Source organism: Xyrauchen texanus, chromosome 5 (genome assembly GCF_025860055.1).
Source record: "Xyrauchen texanus isolate HMW12.3.18 chromosome 5, RBS_HiC_50CHRs, whole genome shotgun sequence".
Taxonomy (NCBI): Eukaryota; Metazoa; Chordata; class Actinopteri; order Cypriniformes; family Catostomidae; genus Xyrauchen; species Xyrauchen texanus.
Window position 1 is genome coordinate 31,506,357 of NC_068280.1, and position 17,138 is coordinate 31,523,494.

Below are 17,138 nucleotides of genomic sequence, written 5' to 3' on the forward strand. Positions count from 1 at the left end.
ATAAGTACAGATTTCATAATAAGTATTTTTGAAGCTGCACATGACAATGAGAATAATCATGCAAACATTGTCAAAACACAAACAGTATCTCCTAAATTTATCTCTAACAAGCACATGAATTCAAGTAAAAATTAACAGGAATAGGATGCATGTAGTAACAAATGTGTAATGGCACATACCTTGTCTAGATTGTCGACACCTCCCTTGCAGCGGTTGTAATCTGCAATTATCTCTGGCTTCTTTTTTGGTCCCTCTGTCACCACTGCTTTGCTGACAATGAGGTCAATCATCTCCTCTGTGAAAAACAGATTAAACACAGAATCCATGTTCTGGACCCTTGCGATGGCATAGCGCGTCGGCCCTGGAGTCACGCCTCTGGCAGGCTGAAGAAAGGGAGTTGTCTCCGCGTTGGTGGAAAACCACACTTCGCCGTTTCTTCCAATCCACCCAGATCCAGGATCCTCCGAATCCTCCTCGCCTTCAGTGGAAGCTAGAGAGGATGATGAGGGTGCCACATCCAAATCAGGATCTGACTCTGCTGAGTCTGTGGTGTCAGAGGGAGAAGACAATACATCCTGCAGCTCGCTGGAGGGGTCAGGCTGCATTATCATCTCTAAAACTTCACTACAAGTCAAGCCCTTTCTCATGTTGCTTGCTGCTCTTCTCACCATCAAATAACCAGCAGGCTTGCATGCAAGTGTTTAAATCCACTTGCTTTGTTTTTGATTACTCTGCATTTCTCACCATCAAAAGGCACTTTGTTTTTGTTTACTCCATGTAGTTCTGAGAGCTGAGGTGCATGTTTTGATTTTCTCAGACGCAACAAGGTGAGTTCTCACATCTCTCTCTCTCTCTCTCTCTCTCTCTCTCTCTCTCACACACACACACACACACCAACACACACCCACACACACACACACACACACACACACACACTTTAATATGCTATTATTCTCCATATAACTCCATGTAAAAGCCAGAAACTAAGCTTTTTTTTTGCACAGGCCTATCTAAAGGGTTAATGGTGCCACGTGGTTATCAACAGTAAAAATCACAAATTTTACCTCTTCCCAACAGGGAAAACCACAAACAATCAAAAATGCATGATTATATGGTGTCATGGCTTTGCAATCAAAAAATGTGGTTATAATGAAAGTCAATGGGGCAAAAACAGCCACGAACAATAAATGAGGGAGAAAAAGTTAAAATCTGATGCTGCACAAAAACTAACAATGCATCGAAACCAGTGTTGTTTCTAATCTTTGACATGTCCAAGACTGTGATAAAAGGTAAAAAAAAATCCAGTCCACAATCACATTTTATATTGAAAATACGTCATTTTGTATGTTTTTTTCCCCAAATCAGTGACATCATTTATGAATTTGGCAATTAAAGAGTTAAAATCCTGATTTTTTTTTTTTTTAAACCTTTAGTAGTTTTGAACAGGACTGAGGTTGATTAATAGATTTATGCAAAAAAAATTGAAAAAAATATTTATCTGATACATTTTTACAGTAGTTTAAAGTAGTGGCTGTTTTCAGCCACGAACATAACGAAAGGGTAGTGAATTTGAACAATGCACAAGGGTTAAATGCAACAACACTTATGTACATAAGCATTTTGTAACAAATGCCTAAGTTCATAGTACTTAAAGACACCTAATATAAAGTGGGTCCCTACATTCTACACAGCTTCACCAGTGAATGCTGCAGTTGTATACAGTACCTCTAGTAAATGATCTCCTGCCCACAACCGGCCATCTCTGTGTGCTGCACCACCCCGATTCACTTCATGAATCATGATAACACCCTGAGAAAGAAAGAAAAGAAATATTTGAACTAAATAAATTTTAAGCAACTTATTACTTCAAATACATTTTTAATTTGAAGGGGTCATGACATGCCTTTTTAAAATTATTTTAATATGTTCCTTGAGGTTCACTTATAATATAATATTTTTGCAATAAAAACAGTAATATACTGTATTTGTAAAACATTATCATTTTCCCACTATCATTCTGACCCTCTGTAAGAACATTCGGTTTTAGTGCTGCTTTTCATTTAAGACTTGACAGAACACGCCCACTGTTATGATTGTCTCTCTGCTCTTGATTGACCTGCTCTCTCTACTGAAGAGACTCACTGCTCATGTAGGCATTGACATGTGTTGTTGTGGAGGCGATCAGATGCAAATGTCTATCACAGTGTGACATCACAATGTGGAGAAAGTAGAGAACGAGACATTTTGGCAGATTGGTTTCAACAAATGCTCTTTTTGTTGTGAGGAGTAAGTTCCCCTTCTGTCACTCACTAAACATTTTTCGATGTACTGACACTAACAGTCACTCTTGAGAGCCCCAAACACCTCCCATTCTTTGAGAAAAGGCCAATGAGAATTGGCGAGTGGAATTTGCATACCACTCCCCCGGACATACGGGTATAAAAGGAGCTGGAATGCCCACTCCATTCAGATTTTTTCTTTGGATCCGAGCGGTTGTACTATCAGTGAGCTGAATACTACTGCTGTTCCATTCACCTCTTAAGAAGTTTATGCTGTTGGATATACAGCGCATTTCCAGCAGCTTTCTCTCCTTCTGCTTCGACGAGGGCAGATTTCGCCCCTGGGTGCTTCGACAGCACTTAAAGAGTGTATATTCCTGCTAAAGAGTATATTTCTCTATTAGAGCACACACATTGACGTTGAAAGTTTTTACAAATTTTCCATCTTTGTGTGATTCCTGGATGCGGCCATTATTTCTCTCTGCTTCCTCATGGGTGCTGCCTCATGTGTCTGGTCAGCGATCACACTGAGGCAGCATTTGGATGGTTCATGTTCTCGTTCTTGTACAAATATGACCATGGCAACGTTGTGGTCACGGCTTTCCTTCTACCAGGGGAAAGCCACTCTAGCCGCCACTCTAGCCGCCCCCCGCGCTGCACCTTCTACCCACGGGTATGAGGCCGGCCCACCTGGCGCTGGAGGCAATTTGGGGAGTTCAATGGGTGCGGTCTCGCTGGGTAATTCCCCATGGACCTCCCATTCCCCAGCACGCTCGTTTGCTCCTGTCCGGTTCCAAAATGAGACCAGCCCGCCTCACGGCCAGCATGATGTCTCTTGCATCGGAGAGCACACTGGCAATATCGGACCTGCATCTGCAGTTCACGCAACATGGTTCAGCTGTTGTGGCATTTTTCCATAGGGACCCCTAGTGTCACTACATCGACACAGCATCAAGTGAGTGACAGAAGGGGAACGCCTCTTGCCAAAATGCTGAACTAGCTGCTAAAATGGCCGGACCTTGTCTCGGCTCCTCAGCACAAAACCTGAATGGAGTGGGCATTCCAGCCCCTTTTATACACATATGTCCGTGGGAGTGGCATGCAAATTCCACTTGCCAATTCTCATTGGCCTTTTCTCACAGAATGTGAGGTGTTCGGAGCTCTCAAGAGACACCCCAAGTTTCACTATACCGACACAATGTCACAAGTTTTTAGTTCTGAAACTTACCATAAGTTTTTATAGTACAAAGACCTCTTATATGTCAAAAGATCAAGAAAAATGTGATTCCTCATGTCATGACCCATGACTCATGTATGCATGTATGCATGTATGCATGTCAGAATTTGTGGCCTTCTGTCGATTTACAATTTTTTAAAATAATAATAATAATAAATGACTCATCTCTTGAACTCTCAAACTTGTTTAGGAATATTTAGACAACTTTCCAGAAGAATTATTTTAAAATGATTTTAAATAGACTTCAATTGTAAGTGCCATACTTTACACATGTTTGTTTTTCAATCTGAGAACGAGTTGAAATGATTTTCTGTGTTGAGCAACAGCATGTCTTTTGACCTTATACACAGTAGAGCCATCTTTAATTTTTTATGTGAATGACAACATGGCTGTGAGGGACAGACTTACAGTCTTTTCAATGGCTGACAAAACATCTTCCCAAGAAATGTCAGTTGAGAAAAAACTCCAGAAAACATGAATTAAAATTAAAACAATTAAAAAAATTAGATGTGATCTAGAAGCTTTATACATCTTTATACAGTGGATGCCATTGAAGTCATTGTAAATGAGGTATCCTTCGTTTTTCTGTGTTCCGGATCAGATCGCACCTGGCCGACCACATTATCTTTCAAAGTATACTTTTCTGACCACGACTCATTCCATGCATGCTCATTACAACTGCTTTGTTATACTTTTTTAGTACAGCCAATGGCAGGCACATGCACCGCCGATGCCCAGAGATGAGGACCACATACACAGGTCGAGAAAATCTGTGCTGTGACTGTGCTGATGACGAAATTCCCGACATGCTTACTGTGTGCGGAGCGATCAGCAATGTGGACAACCGAAGTATACTTTGGCCTTAAGTCAATTCCTAACAAAATTAAATATGGTGCTTCTGTGAATTAGGTCTTTGGAGATTCAGATGTATATAATACTATACAGTCACTGAGTACTTTATTAGGAACACCTGTACACCTACATATTCATGCGATTATCTAATTAGCCAATCCTGTGGCAGCACTACAATGTAAAAAATCATTCAGAAACAGGTCAGGAGCTTCAGTTAATGTTCACATTAACCATCAGAATGGGGAAAATGTGATCTCACTGATTTTAAATGTGGCATGATAGTTTGGGCAGATGTGCTGGTTTGTGTATTTCTATAACATTTCACATGCAACAGAAAGGCTATGGTAACTCAGATAACCACTATATACAATTGTAGTAAGCAGAATAGCATCTCAGAATGCACAACCTTGAGACAGATGGGCTACAACAGCAGGAGACCAAGTCGAGCAATTCATTAGGACCATAGTGTTCCATAAAGCTTTCAGTGAGTGTATACGATAATACTATTGATATGTGGTATTTGTTATTCAGGTAAGCACACTCTTTAAGTTATTGATGTTAGCTAGTCTAGGTCTAGCTAATGTGGAAATGCTGAGGTCTAATAAACTTTTTTCCTTCATTATTTCTCACCAGTACTGTGTTGCAGCCTCCTACTATGCTGAGACCAAGTCCAGTATGGCCCTTGCAGATATCTATGGTATTTATGTAACCAGGTATGATGGGGCATGTATGGGGGTCCGAGATCACAGAACACTGGGCCAAGTAAGAAGTGCTGTGTGGCCCCAAGTGAAAGCTCTGATTGGCTGAGGTGCCACTGTAGCTGCTCTCATCAGCTGATGATATGTCAGATGGCAGAGGGGAACAGTGGCTGGGGGGCATGTGACTGGCAGGATGACAGGGAGGCTTGTGATTGGATGTGGCATTGATTGGAGCAGGAAGATCAGCATTGAGCCTCTCCAGGGAGTGGGACTTAGGTTTATCCTCTCTTTTGATCCTTCCATCCTAAAGACAAACAGAAAGAAAAGAACAAAGAGAGAGCAAGAGTGAGAGGGGATGAAGAATGAATAGGTGTAATTAGTATGCCATGTGTTTGTCTAACATTTGATGATATGTTTTGCTCTGTGGACATTCAACATTTATGTGTGTGACTGTTTTACCTGTGATAATAATGAAAGTTGAACTTCAGGACAGCTGTTCACCTAAATGTATAAAAACTGTTACACATGAGGTGCCATAAAAGACATCCAGTAAACCAGACAAGTGGTAAATTAAGATAAATTTCAACAATTTAATCATGAAGCATGCAGATAAATAATGCAAATTGATTGTAATGAACTTGTTTCCGATTCTTTTTTCCTGAAAATGATTGTATTTGTTAATTGAGCATAACTCTGTAATTATCATATACACTCACCTAACTATTATTAGGAATACCATACTAATACTGTGTTTGACCCCCTTTTGCCTTCAGAACTGCCTTACTTCTACGTGGCATTGATTCAACAATGTGCTGAAAGCATTCTTTAGAAATGTTGGCCCATATTGATAGGATAGCATCTTGCAGTTGATGGAGATTTGTGGGATGCACATCCAGGGCACGAAGCTCCCGTTCCACCACATCCCAAAGATGCTCTATTGGGTTGAGATCTGGTGACTGTGGGGGCCATTTTAGTACAGTGAACTCATTGTCATGTTCAAGAAACCAATTTGAAATGATTCGAGCTTTGTGACATGGTGCATTATCCTGCTGGAAGTAGCCATCAGAGGATGGGTATATGGTGGCCATAAAGGGATGGACATGGTCAGAAACAATGCTCAGGTAGGCCGTGGCATTTAAACGATGCCCAATTGGCACTAAGGGGCCTAAAGTGTGCCAAGAAAACATCCCCCACACCATTACACCACCACCACCAGCCTGCACAGTGGTAACAAGGCATGATGGATCCATGTTCTCATTCCGTTTACGCCAAATTCTGACTCGACCAGATTATTGTAATGCATTACTGGGAGGATGTCCAGCAAGATCAATAAATAAACTTCAATTGGTTCAAAATGCAGCAGCCAGAGTGCTGACGAGAACCAAGAAATATGATCATATTAGCCCCATTTTATCATCGTTACATTGGCTACCTGTTAAATTCCGTATTGATTTAAAAATTCTGTTAACTACGTACAAAGCTTTGAATGGTCTAGCTCCGCAGTACTTAAGTGATCTTCTACCATGCTATATTCCAACACGTTCATTAAGATCGCAAAATTCTGGCCTATTAATAGTTCCTAGAATATCAAAATCCACTAAAGGAGGAAGATCCTTTTCATATTTGGCTCCTAAACTATGGAATAGTCTCCCAAACACTGTTCGATATGCAGACACACTCTCTCAGTTTAAGTCTAGACTAAAGACTCATCTATTTAGCCAGGCATACACCTAATTTAACCTCCAACCCACAATTAGGCTGCTTTAGTTGGGTCTGCCGGAACCAGAAACCAGAAACATTGAGCATGATCTCTAACTCTGCAATAATTTAAATGGCATCTATGCTTACATCTTTTTATTTGTTTCCCTGTCTCAACCTCAGGACTCCTATCCTGAGGTCACCAGAACCGGCTGGATCCAGCACCATTCCTGCTTCATGTTGGACTCCACTGCTACATGTCGCAGAATGATGATGACTAAATGCAGCCGGTGCCAGCCAAACATCACTTCAATCTATTATGACGGACTTCAGAGGATGAAATTAAGCCAACTCCAACCTGCATCACCTCGGTCTATTTATGGACTAAGATCTTGAAATGAAATGCTTAGACTAACTATTGCCAACAAAAGCCTTCATCAGCCAATTAACAAGGACAATTGCATCTATGTGAACTTCTGCAATTAATCAAGATGGACTTCAAAGACTTTGGTCATTAATCTTACAGTTCAAACACAATCGATGTTTAATCACTGACCCTTAACACTTAGTTTAATAATGTTAAACCATGATTTTACCTATACATAATTAATATTTACATTACAGTCATAATGTTAGCCAGAGGGGAACTGGCCCCCACAGTGAGTCTGGTTTCTCCCAAGGTTATTTTTCTCCATTAATCTACATCTTATGGAGTTTTGTGTTTCTTGCCACAGTTGCCTACAGCTTGCTCACTGGGGTTAGTAATACAATTATCATTTAAACACTATTAAAAATCGTATTTTATCTAAATTACACAATGATGATTAATCGACTTTATAGACATTACAGTATTATCGTCTGTTAATGCTGATATTCTGTAAAGCTGCTTTGAAACGATGTGTGTTGTGAAAGGCGCTATACAAATAAAATTGACTTGACTTGACTTGAACGTCTCAACAGAAATCGAGACTCATCAGACCAGGCAACATTTTTCAAGTCTTCAACTGTCCAATTTTGGTGAGCTCTTGCAAATTGTAGCCTCTTTTTCCTATTTGTAGTGGAGATGAGTGGTACCCATGGGGTCTTCTGCTGTTGTAGCCCATCCGCCTCAAGGTTGTGCGTGTTGTGGCTTCACAAATGCTTTGCTGCATACCTCGGTTGTAACGAGTGGTTATTTCAGTCAAAGTTGCTCTTCTATCAGCTTGAATCAGTCGGCCCATTCTCCTCTGACCTCTAGCATCAACAAGGCATTTTCGCCCACAGGACTGCCGCATACTGGATGTTTTTCCCTTTTCACACCATTCTTTGTAAACCCTAGAAATGGTTGTGCGTGAAAATCCCAGTAAATGAGCAGACTGTGAAATACTCTGACCGGCCCGTCTGGCACCAACAACCATGCCATGCTCAAAATTGCTTAAATCACCTTTCTTTCCCATTCTGACATTCAGTTTGGAGTTCAGGAGATTGTCTTGACCAGGACCACACCCCTAAATGCATTGAAGCAACTGCCATGTGATTGGTTGATTAGATAATTGCATTCATGAGAAATTGAACAGGTGTTCCTAATAATCCTTTAGGTGAGTGTAAAATTGTTATTTATTTATTTATTTAATTTACACTGAAGAAATGAGACCTTTTTAGGTTTTATTGTTTGTGTGTATGTACTGTAAGTTGGTTACTACTTTGCTAGTATTTACAGTAAATGTATCCCCAAACATTAAATATGACTAAATATGACAATATTAAATATGACTAAATATGTCTAAATATAAAATATAAATATTACATGAGATTAAATATGACAAAACCTCCCTTGTGGGAAATTTAAAGATGTTCTAATTTGGAAAAATGTAATGCCTAAATAAAATAGCTTTATATAAAAACAACAAAAGTCTAGGTTATGTCCTCATTTAGATAGATAAGTGTATGTGTGTGGGTGTGTGTATATGTGAGTGTGTGTGTGTGTCTCCATTGCCTCCAATACTTGTCCTGTAGCCATTTGTTTCAGTGCAGCTTTGTTCCTGAAGAGGAAATTAAATATGTGCATCAAAATATATGTTATAATGTGACACATACACACTGTCAGGTTTGGGGAGTAATGGAATACATGTAACGGGATTACATATTTAAAATATATGTAACTGTATTCCACTACAGTTACAATTTAAATCATTGGTAATTAGAATTCAGTTACATTCAAAAAGTATTACTGAAGAGATTACATTGCATTTTATTGTCATTTGTTTCATTTCATATTTAGTCCTTTCAGATGGAAAACATTTATACATATAAATTATGCGTTCCAAAGTGCATTTGAACAGCGGTGAAACAATTTCTTATGATGTGTTACATTCATACGAGCAGACAGAGAAGTAAGTTTGGAGCAGAAGAAATATAAATAAATCTTGTGTAAAGTGTCAGCTTTACGCAAAGTTAAAATGCTATTTCTAGCCATTTTACATGCATGTAAAGACACGATCATATTTTTTATCAAGAAAATTCACCTCGGACCATAATAAAAATTTTCTAGTAAGACCTTTGATATTAATGCAATAATCGAATTCTTGATAATAATATATGTATTGTTTTCCTCTAAAAATCCTTAAAACAAGATCAATGATTAATCCTGTTTTAGAAACAACTGTAATGAGTGAGCAGCGAAGGCAGACGAGGAGATGCGGATCAAAAATGACAACCAAGGGGTAACAGTGAGAACAAGACGAGGTAACCCTAACAACAACAGTGCACATGATATTTAGGTTTTTCAGAGAATGTATTTTTAACATGTGTATTTTGTCTTACTGTACTGGCAGAGTTTTTATAGTCAAAACAAGTGAAAAAAATCTACCAGTGCTGAAGAAGTAATCCAAAGTATTTAGAATACGTTACTGACCTTGATTAATCTAACGGAATATGTTACAAATGACATTTTACAGCATTCTGTAATCTGTAGTGGAATACATTTAAAAAGTAACCCTCCCAACCCTGCACACTGTACATAGAGAAATAATAATCATGGGCATTTAGAAATCATAGTCAAATTTTGTTATATAGATAAAAACAATTCTATTGTTTATATATGCATTATTATATAAAGAGACTATGTAATGTACATGAAAAGCATATTACAGCTTGTGGAATTCTGCAATTAGTGTTTCACCTGGTGAGCAGAATCGTGACTTTAGCTGGTGTATTGTTGATGATTGCTGTAGCATTCTGGTGACTGCGGCCATATAGCACCTGTCCATTTATCTGCAAAACATACATACATATATCCTGTAAATAAAAATAGACCTTTTATAAGAAACATATTTGAATGTATTTTGCACTTTTGGTTTTGTGTATCGTGAGAAATGGGTTAGATCTCTAATGAGTAAACAGCATAATGTGTAGTTGACAAATACTTTTGGAACATTTACATGCCCTGCGGTGTGACATGCTAAAATTCATCTAAACCCATTTTAAACAACATTTTGCTAATAATTGTAGAATTATTGTGAGTGCAGATTTTATTAGCTCATATAAATTGAGAGGCTGCATGGAATTTTTTGTACTATGTCACACCAGTTAAAATCCATTTAAAAATGAACTAGTAAAGGCAAACAGGTGAGTCAAAATGGTGAAAACTAAAAAGAAATTATGACTTGTTCCTGAACCAAATATATATACTTTCTCTCATGCATTCATTTACATTTTATCCTAAAATCTTGATGAAAAAAGTGTTAATTGACACTTTATAGGACAGCTACCCACATACAGCAAAAAGCCTTCAATTTTAATTGCCAAATGTAGTGTTTATGTGGCTCAGTTTGAGTTCAGCGGTTACATCCTCACCTCCAGCAGTTCATCACCCACCCTGACACGACCGTCTGTGGCAGCAGCCCCATCTGGTTTGATCTCTGACACGTACACACTCATCCTTCCACGCACTGCATCTCTGTTTCCTGACAAACACACTCCCAACCCAGAGCTGTTTGAGCCACAGTCCAGCTCAAACACGTGCAGCTCCCCAGGCAGACTGCCATACCTCTGGAGCATGCGACCTACACACACAAATGTACAAATAAAACAATGCAGACATATTAGGAGACACACTAATAGAGGTCATTTGCAATTTAATAAAGTGGTTTTTGTTAACACAAACGGAACAATATCACATTAACTTTATATACTACTTCTGAGGTCAAACTTGCAAATGGTTTTACAGTAGAGATGTCTTTGGATGATTGGATCCCACCAAAGAGTAGATACTCTACCACACATACACATACTCCTTACCAGTTAAATTACTTAAAAATAGCAATCCATTACAAATTACTAATACTAACTCTAAAATTTTAATCAGATTACTAATTACTTTACATTATGTTACTTTCTAAACACTTTTAATACACACAGCATCTCACATATCTCCTTCACAATGACTCGTTATGAGGCCATAATTCATATATATATAAATAACATATTACAAATAAGCATAACCGTGTAATGTACTTAAAAGTAATTAAATTAATTGAAAGTCAGTAACTGTAATCTGATTCTAAGAATTAAAAATGTATTGCATTACACTACCTTTTGACTAAAAAGTTATTAGATTACAGCCAAAACTGCCCCTTACAAATCAAACACTTCTAAGTAAAAGTCAGTATTTTCATATCCAATAAATAGTTCCAGATAAAATACAATTGTTAATAGAGTTTGCTGTAATTTTTACTGCAATGAAACTGTGGGAACCATCACATAAACCAGTTAATATAAGTAGATGTAAAGCAAAACATGATTTGGCTGGTTTATGAGCCTTTTCATCTAATTAGGACCACTGACAAAGTACTTATGACCCTTGGCATAAATTATGGAATCACCACACTTAGAGGATGTTCACCCAGCTTTTTTAACTTCATAGCAAATAAACAAATCACAGATATGACATAGAACAATTTTTGTTTAATAGCTGAACATTCTGGCTTTGTGATATTTCCCTCAAACAAATTAAATTACATAATTGTTATTAATGGCATATTTATTTCCAGATCAAGTAGAGGAAAAAATTATGGAATCACTCAATGTTGAGAAAAAAATTATGGAATCAACTTTGGAATTATGGAATCACACTTATGGAATCAAATACAAGCAAAAGTCTAAAAATGCTAATTAGTCTGCGTTTAAAAGAGAGTGCTTACAGACCTTAACGAGCTTTGGACTTGGCCCTGACAAACATTGCCCCTACAAGAGAGTTGTCAGTTGAAACAATGGAAAGGATTAAAAAACTCCTTCAAGAAGGAAATCCAACATGGAGTGTGGCAAAAGAAGTTGGTTGTTCCCAGTCAGCTGTGTCTACAATTTGGTGCAAGTATAAAAAAATGGGAAGGTTATGAAAGGAAAACATATGGTTAGACCAAGGAAGACGTCAAAGCATCAGGATAGAAAATGTCCTGGTTACTTCAGTAACCTCAATTCTCTGATGGAGGGAATGAGATGTTGCGTTGATGTAGTGACACTAGGGGTCACTCTTGAGAGCCAGAGACACCTCTGATCTTTGATAAAAGGCCAATGGGAATTGGCGAGTGGTATTTGGATGCCCCTCCCCCAGACATACGGGTATAAAGGAGGTGACGTGCATACCGCTCATTCAGGTTTTGTGCTGAGGAGCCGAGAATAAGTTCCTGGATATTTCAGCGGGTAGATCAGCGTTGTGGCAGGAGGGACACAACGTCTCATTCCCTCCATCAGGGAACGGAGGTTATGGAAGTAACCAGGACATTCCCTATCTGTCACTCACATAAGGTTGTGTCGATGTAGTGACACTAGGGGTCCCCTACAAAAACACCACAACTAGCTGAACTGTGTTACGTGGATCGGCAGTGCGAGATGGGCAGACTGCTGTGTGCCGCATAGCCAGGCATGTAACCTCCCCTGATGCTAGTATGAGTGTCAAACAGCCCTTTGGGGATGAGTCGACTAACCAAAGCATAGGGACAGGCTTGCCCAGTCCTGCCTCTTTTCTCTCTTTTTTTCTTTTTCTCCCCAGAAAATGAGAGAATTCGCTAACAGACTGAGACCAGTGTCCACGTCGTGGGGTTTCACTCCCAAGGGGAATACACTGCAGAGACCACATGTTGTCTGGAGGGATTCAACCTCCTGGCACCTCTCAGGAACCAGGTCATGCTTCCCTAAGGACTTGCTGTCCACTGTTGTGGTGTGCAGCTATAGCAGCTATATACACCTTCAAGGTGGAGGGGGACAGCCGTCCCTCCAACCTCTCCTGCAGAAAGGAAAACACTGAGCTGACTGCACATCTCTGGGGGTCTTCGTGTCGGGAAGAACTCCACTTAGCAAACAGGCGCCACTTCAAGGAATACAGGAGTCTCATAGAGGGGGGCCCTAGCCTGAGTGATGGTGTCTACCATGGCAGGTGGTAGGCCACTGAGGTCTTCCATGTCCCATCCAGGAGCCAGACATGGAGGTTCCAGAGATCTGGTCGCGGGTGCCAGATGTTGCCCCGTCCCTGAGAAAGAAGGTCCTTCCTCAGGGGAATTTGCCAAGGGGTGGGGGGGGGGGGCTGACATAAGGAGCGTGAGGTCCGAGAACCAAGTCTGGGTGGGCCAGTAGGGTGCCACTAGGACGACCTGCTCTTCGTCATCCCTGACCTTGCACAGGGTCTGTGCAAGTAGGCTCACTGGGGAAAATGCATACTTGCGTAGTCAAGGCGGCCAGCTGTGTGCCAGCGCATCTATACTGAGGGGAGCCTCGGTCAGGGCGAACCAGAGCAGGCAATGGGAGGATTCTGGGGAGGCGAACAGGTCTACCTGTGCCTGCCCGTATCAACTCCAGATTAGCTGAACCACCTGAGGGTGGAGTCTCCACTCTCCCTTGCGGGTGACCTGTCGCAACAGCGCATCCGCCGTGGTATTGAGGTCGCCCGGGATGTGAGTGGCTCGTAGCGACTTGAGGTGCTGGTGTCTCCAGAGGAGGAGACGGCAATAGAGTTGCGACAGGCGAGGGGAGTGTAAACCGCCTTGGCAGATGATATATGCTGCCATTGCCACGTTGTCCATTCAAACCAACACATTCTTGCCCTGAATCAACAGCCGGAACCTCTGCAGGGCTAGCAGTATTGCCAACAACTCGAGGCAGTTGATGTGTCAATGTAGCCATTGGCCCGTCTGTTGAGGCCCACTGCATACAGCTCCCCAGCCCATCTGGGAGGTGTTGGTTGTAACCACGATGCCTCTGAAGACCTGTTCTAGGGGAACACTTGCCCGTAGAAATGCGAGGTCATTCTAAGGGCTGAAAAGGCGGCGACAGATCGGCATGATGACCATGCAATGTGTCGCGGCACCATGCCCATCTCGGGACTCGAGTCCGGAGCCATTGCTGAAGTGGTCTCATATGCATCAACCCGAGAGGTGTGTGGCCACAGCCGAGGATGCCATATGCTCCAGGAGCCTCTGAAATAGTTTCCCTGGAACCGCGGTCTTCTGTCTGAACGCCTTCAAACAGGTTAACACTGACTGGGCACGCTCATTTATGAGTTGCGCCATCATCGAGACTATGTCCAACTCCAGACAGAGAATGAGATGCTCTGAACCGGGAGGAGCTTGCTCTTTTCCCAGATGACCCAAAGCCCTAGCCGGCTGAGGTGCATGAGCACCAGGTCCCTATGCACACACAACACATCTCTAGAGGGAGCTATGATTAGCAGTTGTCTAGTTAGTTGAAAATGCAAATGCCCACTTCCCTTTAAAGGGGCAAGGGCAGCCTCTGCGACCTTCGTGAAGAAGCGAGGAGACAAGGACAGGCCGAAAGGGAGGACTTTGTACTGGTACGCCCAACCCTTGAATACAAACCACAGGAAGGGTCTGTGTCATGTCCTTCAGGCCTACCGCCACGAACCAATCTTGATGCTGGACACTCGCTAGAATGCCCCTTAGCGTCAGCATCTTGAACGGGAGTCTGTGTAAAGCCCGGTTCAGTACCCACCGCCTTTTTTGGTACAATGAAGTAGGGGTTGTAAAACCCCTTCATCTCGGCTGGAGGGACAGGCTCTATCGCATGCTTCCACAGAAGGGTGGCGATTTCCATGTGCAAGGTGGCGGCGTTCTCACTGCTGAACCTGGGTGGGTGCCTGGAGAACTGATTCGCATAGCCGAGTTGGATGGTCCGGGTCAGCCATCGCGACGGGTTGGAAAGCGCGAGCCACGCGTCCAAGCTCCAGGTGAGGGGGACCAGGGGAACAATATTGTCAGATGTACCGGCGGGTGGGGCCTTGTGGCAGGGTGGAGCCAGGAAGGCCACATTGACAGGGCTTGAGCCCTGTGGCGGTGCTGAGTCGAGAGACATCGAAGCATTTACATGACTCCTGATACTCACCAGCAGAGCGGTTGAGGTGGGGGGAGGATGTGTTTCATCCCCACAGTCCATCGACACCGTCCAGGTTTGAGTATGTTTGAGCCACAGCTTGGTGGGCAGGGCCAGGGAGACCGCCGCCAGGGCGCTGGACCTGCCAAAGAGAGAAGTAGAGATGGAGGCGTGTCTTGTCGACCTCGCACTCTCGACCAGGTTAAGCCACAGGTGGCACTCCTGGACCAGCAAAGTGGACATTGTCTGCCTGAGAGACCGCGCCGTGACCTTCGTCGCCCGGAGGGCGAGGTCGGTCACCAAGCCCATGCTCAATCCCGGTGCAGAACTACCCATGTGCAATTCTTTCAGTGCCTTGGCTTGGTGTACCTGCAGGAGAGCCATGGCGTGCAGGGCAGAGGCGACTTGTCCAGCGGCACCGTAGGCTCTGGCTGTCAGGGACGATGTAAGCCTACAGGCCTTGGACGGGAGCTTCGGGCGCCTGTGCCAGGTGGCAGGGCTCCACAGGGCCTTATCCACTGGGGGCATCGCAGAGTAACCCCTGGCCTCTCTGCCATCGACGTTACAGAGAGCGGGGGAGCCGAGAGATTGGCAGTGAAAGGTGCCTCCCACAAACTCGTTAGCTCCTCATGCACCTCCGGGAAGAAAGGCACTGGGTCGTTGCCGTGAGCGCAGATACCAATCATTGAGCCACGAGGGTTTCTTATGAAAGCAAGCTGTGACTGCAACGTTGCCATGGTCATGCCCTCAAAATGAGGACATGATGCATCCACGAAAGATGTCTCGGCGTGGGCAGCGTCCAGGCACGGAAAGACAGCAATTGTGGCCATCGGAAGGCGAGAGATATCGACCACATCCAGGAAAAACACACAATCGGAAGTGCGTCCGATGCGTCTTTAAAAAGACGCATCTTGAAAAAGTCGTTCTGATGTGTGCCGCCCTTTTAGAAAGCAAAATATACGTCTTTCAGAATATACTCTAATGATCTGCCGAAGCGCCCACGGGTGATCTCTGCAGTGCACCCGTGCAGAGAGGGGAGAAAGCTGCTGTAATGCGCCGTAAGGATCCAGCAGAGGTGAGGGATGGAAGCCGTGAGAAACTCAGCTGGACCATCGACCGCACGGCTCTGAAGAGAAAGTCTGAATGAGCAGTATACGCATTCCCTACTTTATACCCGTATGTCCGGGGGAGGGGCATGCAAATACCACTCTCCAATTCCCATTGGCCTTTTATCAAAGATCAGAGGGGTCTCGGGCTCTCAAGAGTGACCCCTATTGTCACTACATCGACACAACATCGAGTGAGTGACAGATAGGGAACTCAAAGCAATATGCCTTGAAAATAGAAAATGCACAGCAAAGCAAATGAAAAACAAATGGGTAGAAACAGGAGTCAATGTTTGTAACAGAACTGTAAGAAATCAGCTGATTGAAAAGGGATTTACATATAGAAAAGCCAAACGAAAACCAGCACTAACACCTAAAAAGAAGAAAACAAGGCTACAGTGGCTAAAGAGAAGCAATCATGGAGTGTGGATGATTGGATGAAAGTGATATTCAGTGATGAATCATGATTCTGCATTGGCCAAGGTGATGATGCTGGAACTTTTGTCTAGTATTATTGTAATTAAACATATACTGTAAAGATGACTGCCTGAAGAAAACAATAAAATTTCCCTAGTCATTTATAACATGGAGTTGCATGTCAAGTAAAGGACCAGGGTGTCACGAATGTAAGACAATGAAGGCAGACGAAGGTTGAGGATCCAAATACAGCTTACTTTATTGTTAACAAAAACACAAAGGAAAACCCCCAGTGGGGAAATAAACATAAATAGAGAACTCTGGCAGGGAACACAGACCAGGGTAACAACATTCACAAACATTCAACGACTGACAGAGACTGAACAAACAGACAGGGTTTAAATACAAAAACATGGGACAAAGGGACCAATGAACAAACAAAACACAAACTAGATGACAAGGTGATTAACAGAAACCAAAGGCAAATTAACAA

General features: G+C 42.3%; 1 protein-coding gene across 1 annotated transcript in view; it reads right to left on the bottom strand.

Moving 5' to 3' along the window:
* si:dkey-92j12.5 (multiple PDZ domain protein) overlaps positions 1-17,138 on the bottom strand; it is a 110,191-nt gene that overhangs the window by 23,557 nt on the left and 69,496 nt on the right. The window contains exons 28-32 of the mRNA XM_052126849.1: positions 10,599-10,807; positions 9,925-10,016; positions 8,740-8,785; positions 4,999-5,370; positions 1,726-1,809 (exon numbers count right to left, since the gene is read on the bottom strand). Coding sequence (XP_051982809.1) covers positions 1,726-1,809; positions 4,999-5,370; positions 8,740-8,785; positions 9,925-10,016; positions 10,599-10,807 — 803 coding nt within the window. The remainder of the gene's footprint in view (positions 1-1,725; positions 1,810-4,998; positions 5,371-8,739; positions 8,786-9,924; positions 10,017-10,598; positions 10,808-17,138) is intronic.